Source organism: Echeneis naucrates, chromosome 15, assembly GCF_900963305.1.
Source record: "Echeneis naucrates chromosome 15, fEcheNa1.1, whole genome shotgun sequence".
In the NCBI taxonomy this organism is placed as follows: Eukaryota; Metazoa; Chordata; class Actinopteri; order Carangiformes; family Echeneidae; genus Echeneis; species Echeneis naucrates.
In genome coordinates this window covers 5,689,356-5,697,443 of record NC_042525.1, presented here as the reverse complement: position 1 = coordinate 5,697,443, position 8,088 = coordinate 5,689,356, and the positions used below count along the sequence as shown (strand labels likewise).

General features: G+C 41.0%; 2 protein-coding genes across 4 annotated transcripts; both read left to right on the top strand.

Annotated features, from left to right (window-relative positions):
* The first annotated feature begins 386 nt into the window (after positions 1–386).
* On the top strand, positions 387–2,850 carry LOC115055325 (uncharacterized). Its single transcript, XM_029521046.1, has 5 exons — positions 387–508; positions 883–1,504; positions 1,706–1,780; positions 2,269–2,319; positions 2,747–2,850. Exons 2-5 carry the CDS (start codon positions 1,019–1,021, stop codon positions 2,798–2,800), a joined length of 666 nt encoding a protein of 221 aa, XP_029376906.1. The 5' UTR covers positions 387–508; positions 883–1,018; the 3' UTR covers positions 2,801–2,850.
* A 591-nt stretch (positions 2,851–3,441) lies between these two features.
* Positions 3,442–7,691, top strand: pla2g12b (phospholipase A2, group XIIB). 3 transcript variants are annotated; one of them, XM_029521045.1, is made up of 9 exons: positions 3,442–3,578; positions 3,936–3,996; positions 4,104–4,144; positions 5,077–5,150; positions 5,715–5,930; positions 6,048–6,395; positions 6,693–6,781; positions 6,903–7,068; positions 7,203–7,691. In XM_029521045.1, the coding sequence occupies exons 4-9, from the start codon at positions 5,108–5,110 to the stop codon at positions 7,319–7,321; spliced, it is 981 nt and encodes a 326-aa protein (XP_029376905.1). In that variant the 5' UTR covers positions 3,442–3,578; positions 3,936–3,996; positions 4,104–4,144; positions 5,077–5,107; the 3' UTR covers positions 7,322–7,691. The 3 variants fall into 3 exon arrangements, with proteins under 3 accessions (XP_029376905.1, XP_029376904.1, XP_029376903.1); XM_029521044.1 differs by having other exon boundaries at positions 5,715–6,395; positions 6,693–6,769; XM_029521043.1 differs by having other exon boundaries at positions 5,715–6,395.
* Positions 7,692–8,088: the final 397 nt, after the last annotated feature.

Genomic DNA, 8,088 nt, shown 5'->3' with positions numbered 1-8,088 from the left:
AGAAAAGTGAAGTAGAAGAAGAAGAGGGAAACGAAACCACCTTATTCACCAGTTCACAGAAAATTTAGATTTCAAAATAAATTCCAGCCTTTTGTTGAATTCTACCACCTGTGTAATCAATGAATCATGGACTGAATCATTAATTTCAAATAAACACCCCCCCCCCCCCCCCAAAAAAAAAACAAAAAAAAACAAACAAACAAACAAACATTAGTTTCACTAGCTTTCCACTTTATTCAGTCACAGCTGTCACACATTTTCATCAGCTGCTTGCTTTAGCTGGCTCATAAATGCTCTGCTTCCTGGAAACATCAACATCCTTTATTTACTTCCGCTGGCAAACATGACTTCCTGCACCTCAGAGCTAATTGGTACGATTATGAACGAGACTCTGAACGCAACGCAAGCATGACGCTCGCCTCGTCTCCAGGCAACCGACACAGTTGAGGACCCGGAGAAAGTTTGTTTTCTTCGGCGTTTCCGCTCAAAAGTACAATTTTTCGACCAGGTGAGGCTGTTATCAAAGGTTTCTTCAGGTCTTCTTTACTAGCCTGCCTAAGCTGTTCATTTACAAAACGCTTAAATCACGTAAATCAAGTTAAAATAAAAGCAATTGGCGTCGATTGTTAACGTTCGCGGTCGCCATTTTATTTAGTTGGACGAAACAAAAAATTGAACAAAAACATTTTAAACAAAATTTAAGATAACTTTCTTGGCCTTCTTTAATTTATTTAAAATCAAGCTGTAATGGTTGGCTAATATAGGACATGCCTTACACTGGCGATGACGTCACTGTTGTATGTATCTGGTGTCATCACTCGTGTTGTTTTTTTTTTTTTTTTGTTAACAAACTTCACAATGACATGCTTTGTGTCTTCACAGGCATGTCCACCAGCAGTAAGCCAAAGCCTGAGCGCTCTGGGAGGGACCTCCGCAGGCTGCTGCTCAGAGGGCTGATATCCTGACTGACTCCTCAGGTCATCTGGGGCCCCACAGTCTGGACCCGAGTCAGCCTCCTATGGGCACAAAGAAGTCTTTCTGGAAGACATCTCCGAGCCAAAGAGAAACCCCAAACCCTTCAACACTCCAGCAGAGACGAACAAAGGCACTGACCTGCGTAAAGAAGAAAGTGATGACAGAGTCTCCCTCTGAGTTCAGTGGCAGCGCTGCTTTAGCTGAGTCTGAAGTCTCTGAGTCAAGACAAGCCCGGGCTGATCACTCACCACATGCAGACAGGAGAAAAGATATAAGTCTACCTAACATAGGTCATGGTTCATCAGACGCTTTGCTGTTCCAGCCAAGAGCTTTTTCCAAGAAGAAGGTTAACCCCTCATCTGATTCAGAGGGGAAACAGCCATTTTGGCCCGGCCATTCTGGCCAGAAAAGACAGAATAATGGAGCCCAGCTAAAGACAAATCAGTGGTTACGCAGGCAATTCATAGCCAAAGGGGACCACTGGGATGGAATCAATGCTGTTAGAAAGCATGAGAGAAAACCCCAAGAGGTGAGACTAATCAAACATTAACTAGTTTTGTGATTTTTATTTTATTTTATTTCTTTTTAGACTTTCTAAAGTTTCCATTTTTAAAGACACTTCTGAAATGCCCTCTCAACACTTTTGCAGAAGCTGCATGAAGAAAGACAAGGACAGACTCTTACACACGTTTTCACTTGCTAACATTGTGTGTGTTTCTGTCACATCCAGGAGCTGAGGAAGCTGTCAGTGCAGATCTGGCCCAGCAGAGACCGCCTTGCGGTGTTCAGTGACGTCTTTGATGATGTATGTGAAAGCTTGCCAGTATTTGGACGCATCCTGAGGGAAATTAAGGTTTTTCCATTTCCTCTGTACCCACTAGCACATTTTTAGCATGTGCCGTCAGATGCATTAGATCCAAGAGAGAGTGAATCCCTCGTGTAGCAAGCGGAAGTAGAGCAACCACTGGACCCTGGTCATGATACGTCAGAAAACAGGTCATCAGAGGGCAAAGTTTGCAATGCTGCTCATTCATAAGAAATGTTTAACGGTCATGCAAGTTTCCCTTGTGCATTTTTGCACATGACCATAACTGAAATGAAATGAAACTGTTCTCATTTGTAGACCGTGGAGTTGACATTAAAAATCTTATAATTTTACAGAGTAAAACTACTGAATTGAGCACTTAGATTATCCTTTATACAGTAGCTAAAGAAAAATAATTACAATATTTGTCAAAAATACTAAATCTGTAATCGGAAGTGTGATAAACATCTTTTGTATGTTTCAGACAGAATATGTTGATGGACCAGTTGATGGAATCTAAGTTCCTGACACATGACAAGGTAAAGTACAATAATGCATTTAATACATGTTTAGATAACAATAATAATAAGACAAAGACCTGAGATGTGACTTTCTGGCCTTATGTTTTGTCAAAGGCATTGACTCCTGCACTAAGGTGTCAGCTGACTGACAGCAAACACAAGATATTGGCTCATTTTTTACTTAGTCAGGAGTTTAAAAAGTTGGTGGCAAATGTTTTCTATTGAGTGTGATAATGCAGGACAGAAAATGCACAGCTCAAATGTTTAAAGGTGAAATACATTTAGTATATCTTCATTCTTTTGGCATTTCAAGGATTTATGAATAACAGGAACTGAACTAAGGATGACTAGCAATAATATCTTTTTAAACATTTTTTATTTGGATGTTTTCATTTGTGGCAAACAATACAAGTTTTGATATGTTTTTAATGTCATCATGTTACAGTCCCTTAATACTTCATTTGAAGATCCCAGCAGTGGCAAATTAAAGGAAAAGTAATTGAATGATGCTGAAGAAGAGGACAGATGAGCTCTCATGGAGAATAAACTGTACTACAGGCATCTTTACAGGCGTCTTAAAAAGGAAAAAAAGAAAAAAAAGAAAAAAAAAAATATATATATATACTCTTACCAAGCACCTTTGTTCTTTTTCAACCTTAGAGCTGCAATGAATTGCAGATTGTTCCAGCTCTTGCAGGCCCAGAGGATAGTGACATGAAGAGTAAGTCTCAAGACTACTCACATATCTGATCATTGGTACACCACATCTAAGCATTTGCTGTACTGTCCCACAAGGCAACAACACATTTGTTCAGCCTGTGGACAGACTGAACAAATAATCACTTTGTCATGCCAACAGGCATAAAGAGAGTTTTGTAGTATCTGTGAGTCAGCTGTGACTTTATGATGCCTACAGGGGTGTTAATGTACAAGTAAAGAATAGAAGAAGCCTTTTGGCTGAGAGGTGAACAACCTTTATGTATCTACAACCAAGTCCACTTACCTCTGACTGAGCTTTTATTCAGTGTGCAGATTAGTCACTTCACTGGCCACTCCAGTGCATTCATGCTCCTCTCCTTGCTGTTTGGACAGATGTATCTCTGTCAGAGCTGCAGGACAGTGGGACTGCCATCAGCCACGACAGCAGCATCCAATTCAAGAGGCTTCAGGTGCTGAACATGTGGAGGGAAGTCCAACAGCTGGAGGAGGAGATTCAGGAGAAGCTGGTGGCCACTGTTACAATCACTGACGTGGAAAAATGTATCAAAGACACGAAGGTGAGGGAAGATGACCTGCTTATCTTCCTACATTTTGCCACTTAGCCCACACAGATTCATGAACAGCACAGGGTGACATTTACATCACCTTTTAAGAATTTCACTCATACTAAACATGCACATGGCTGTAGTTTTTATTTTGCTTTGGCTTTTCCGTTTCCTTCCAGACAGAGACAGTAAGACTGATAGCCTTAAATGAGCAACTGAAAACCCCCAACAAGGCAAAGGAGTTTGACCTTATCCCTGCCATATCATCACTTTTGTTAACACATTACAAACTCTAAATGCATGTGCTGCTACGTGACAGTGGGTCAGTTTTTTTTGTTTTTTTTTTTAACTGCCTGCTTTTCCCTCCAGAATCTAGAAGCCAAATCAATATGTTGCTGAACAAAGAGAAATTAAACAAGTCCTTAAAACGGTACATTAGATGTTACATTTGTAGTATGTCACAACTGATCAAAGGACTTTGATAAAGAGTAAACAGTGACTCTTTCTTACTTGCTGCTCTCCTCTCTTTACAACTAGAACATTGTGGGATGAAATACTGCAAGAGCTACAGACAAAGAGTGAGTAGCTTCATCGCCAAGTAAACCAGAGACTCGTGTTTTGGGATGGCTGTTTCAAAGTCATGCAGTAATAATGTGCAATAGGCAATAAAATGAGGGACCATGTATTTAAAAATCTCCTCACCAGCAGCACTTACCAGTATAGATCAATGTCTTGAAATTGCTATTAACATTAATGGGACAACTTAAAAATACTCCGCTACAAATCCTGCATTCAAACTGTTGTAATTAATTGAATGTTTTAGCTGTAAATTGTTGCTGCAGTTGGTTGTTGCGAAGCTGGTATTAGCTTCTTTATATACTGTTGGATAGTTTCCTCTGCAACACTAAAAATGTAACAATATCGTGTTTCACAGCCACTAAAAAACTTTAATTTGCACATTGACTAATATTTAACTGATAAAAACGTTCAACAACAGTGAATTCAAGAAGTGAAATGTTTGCTTTTTGAAATATGTCCCTAAAACCAAAACATTCAGTTACAGAAAGCACAAAATTTAACATGTATACATCTGAGTAAACTACTCGGTTCTGCAGTAAACATTTCCATCTATTTTTGTTGTGTAACCATCAAGAGTCTCAGCCCTTAAATTATGAAAGTGCTTTAGGCACAGTGATCACATGCATATGTGGTGTTTCATATTAGAAGATGTCAGATTTCACAGTTTCCAGCATCCCTGCAGCGAGAGCAGAACAGCAGTGAATTTGACACTTCGCATATGTTCTACTAGGAGCCCAGGGCAGTCAAATTTCTATTCGTTAATATTAAAAAGATCACAAGGATGACAAGCCCCTCTCTCTTTTGTAAGACAACAGTAAGTATTGACTGAATAAGGAATAGTTTTGTTTTGCTTTTTGTTTTTTGTTTTTTCTTGAAGAAGAAGCATCTTATTTCTAATGCAGATTAATAAAACAGATTGGTTTCTGGACAGGATCACTGAAAATCCATTTCCAGTATTGACAATGAACACATTACTCTTCAACCACAAGATGGCAGCAGATACATGTAAGAAAAATGTTTTATGTCCCTTAAGCCTACACAATAAGTTACTTTGAACAATCAACAATCGTGCCAAATCCATTGGATTATGCTGTTTGCCAATGTAATTGTGCGGGTCACTCGAATGCCAGCGTGTGACCTTCATCGAAACACAGTGAGGATCATTTGAAATTTGTGATATCATGTTAAATGGTCACAGGCTGAAAAGTCAGCGCTTGATGTGAAGAGTTTTAAAGTGAATAGGAAGAAGGTTTTTTTTTCTTCAGGGCTCAAGTTCCATGTGACCTTGGAGTCCTAAAAAATTCAGTTATATCTTGTAGATAAAACTGCATTGAAATTTCTGATTTAATGCACTAAAGAGTCACAGAAAATGAGAAGATTAAAGGAAATAAAATAGAATTCTTTGAATAGATATGGAAGTTACCTTTGTCCCCCTTATGAGAGAGTGCCTTGCTGTCTGCTCAAACCTAATCAGAGGTCAAAGTCTGCTCCCTGGCTGACCGAGCCAGTAAGGGCATGGTGTGTTATTGTCCCTCACTGTCTAAGCCCTTCTCACCCTGTTAACAACAGCTTGCCTTGTGGAGAGCTTCCTCTGCTTGGATTGTCGCCAGTTCAACATCATGCTGCTTCGGACTGCTGTCCTGCTCGTCCTCTGTGTGTCCGTAGGCATGTGCGCCACTTTAGGCCACTACCAGGCTCAAGAGGAGGAGGAAAGGGAGGTGGAGGCCCCTGCTGGGAACTCAGCTGACGGTGTCGTTGCTGCTGCCTCATCAGATGCTGCTAAAGGTGAAGCTGATGCCCTTCTAGGCGACCCTCCTGCACCCAAGGAGCCTGTAGCTGATACCCTTTTTACTGACAAAATATTGACTAAATTGACTAAAATACTTTCGGTGGATAACACAGTGGCTGACAGACATGACGTGGATGTCGTGGTAGCAGACGGTACTACAGCCAAGGAGCCAGGGATGGACGGCGATGGACGGCCTGCCAGAGACATCCCTGATATGGAGGCGCTCGCTACAGAGGCCGTCACCCCGGAACAAAATGCTCCCAAACAGGAGGAGGAGTGGAATGAGATCAGACAGGTCAAGAAAACACAGTCCCCAGAAAGACTCCTGGCTAGTGAAGACAACAACAATTGGAGCCTTAACTCAATTAGAAATAGTCTCCAGACTATGCATGGATATTTTGACTCTCTGGTGGAGCTGGTGGGGGGTCGCAATGGTGTGTGCCAGTACCGCTGCAGATACGGTAAGACTTACCTTTCTGTTAAGTTAGCAAGAACATATAGACATTAGGGATCTTAGTCCAAGATTACACACATGGCCCTGAGGCTGCTGATACTGAACCCATCAGTCTGCGAGGTAGCTGTACTGTCCCTACAGTTACACAATCAGATGTTCTCAAACAGCAGTTACACGTTATCTGTGATAACACTAGAACAGATCTATGAATCCCTGACTGAGCAGGTGATACTGTCTTAGCTAACGCACCATCAGGTTTGTTTAAGAATTAATAGGATCCTTGTTTTATTTATTTTTTCTACAGGAGAAGCTCCTCAGCCTCGTCCTGGGTATCAGCTCCCCGAGCCGAACGGCTGTAGCTCCTCTCTGGTGGGATTCCAGGTGAATGCTGCTGTAGGTGGCCTGTTATTTGCACCAACAGCCTAAAACTGCATCACTGAGCCCTTTATAACAAAGCCAACCACAGTTGTCATGCTCAACTGTGCTTACATACTGCAGTGATTTATTTTGGCAGCTTGACTTGGGGATCCCTGCTATGACCGAGTGCTGTAACGAGCTCGACGTGTGCTACGACACTTGTGGCACAAGTAAGTACAACTGCGACGACAAGTTTCGCTCGTGTCTGCATGGCATCTGCTCTGACCTCAAGAGGAGCCTGGGCTTTGGGACAAAGGTACAAGGTGAGACGTTTGCAAATGATTACTTGCCCCCATTTCTTGTTTGGCGGGATGTTATGAATATGATCAGAATTTTTAGAATGAATGAATGACGTTGCCTGCCTTCTCTCTCTCTCTCTCTCTGTCTTTTCTTCCAGCCTGTGAGTCAATGGCAGATGCCCTGTACAACACGGTGTGGACTCTGGGTTGCAGACCTTACATGAACAGCCAGAGGGCAGCGTGTGTCTGCGAGGGAGAGGAGAGGGATGAACTGTGATAGAGCAGCAGACAAGACTTTCACAGCCAAGTAACAGTCATGGGTATTTTCTCTTTGTCAGAAGGGAGACACGGAACAAACCACATAAACGTGGAAGGAGCAGTTTCTTACTTACAAACTTTAGATGTCTGATTCTGACTTTCAGAATATTGCTCATGAATATTATACTCTCCATTGTTCATTTCATTTTTAGGCAATTTTAGGCCTGTATGACTCCATTACCATAAATTACTTTGATGACTCCAAGCAAAGTGTTTGATGGGAAGGATATTGTAGTTGGATTAATATCCTCTGGATAGAAAGACACGAGATAATTACTGACACACGTGGTTCATTATGTTCTGTTATTTAACGTTTATCAAACTAAATTATTCAAATCTCAAGTCAGTATAATGTAAAATGTAGCGCCTGCTACATCTACTATGTTGATGTTTGATGTAAGTTATTATTTTTTTTAATGAATAAATGTCCAAATAATTGCAATTCACCGGTCATGATATTTAGTTTAATTGTCAGAGTGATGAACTGTGCACATAATTTCCGGTCGGAGCACACAGATATCTCTTTCTCACCACGTACTGACACGCTCCCCAGCCATTGATTATACTGTGCAAATGAGTCAGAATACATCTATGGATGTTCCACATGCATTTCTCAAGTCAGTAATGGTGTGAAATATAAACCACTTCTATAAATCCACTAAATCTTTAAACTGTAATCAAGGCTGAGAAATGCCTCAAAGTGTGACCTAGAAAACCATCCCTCAT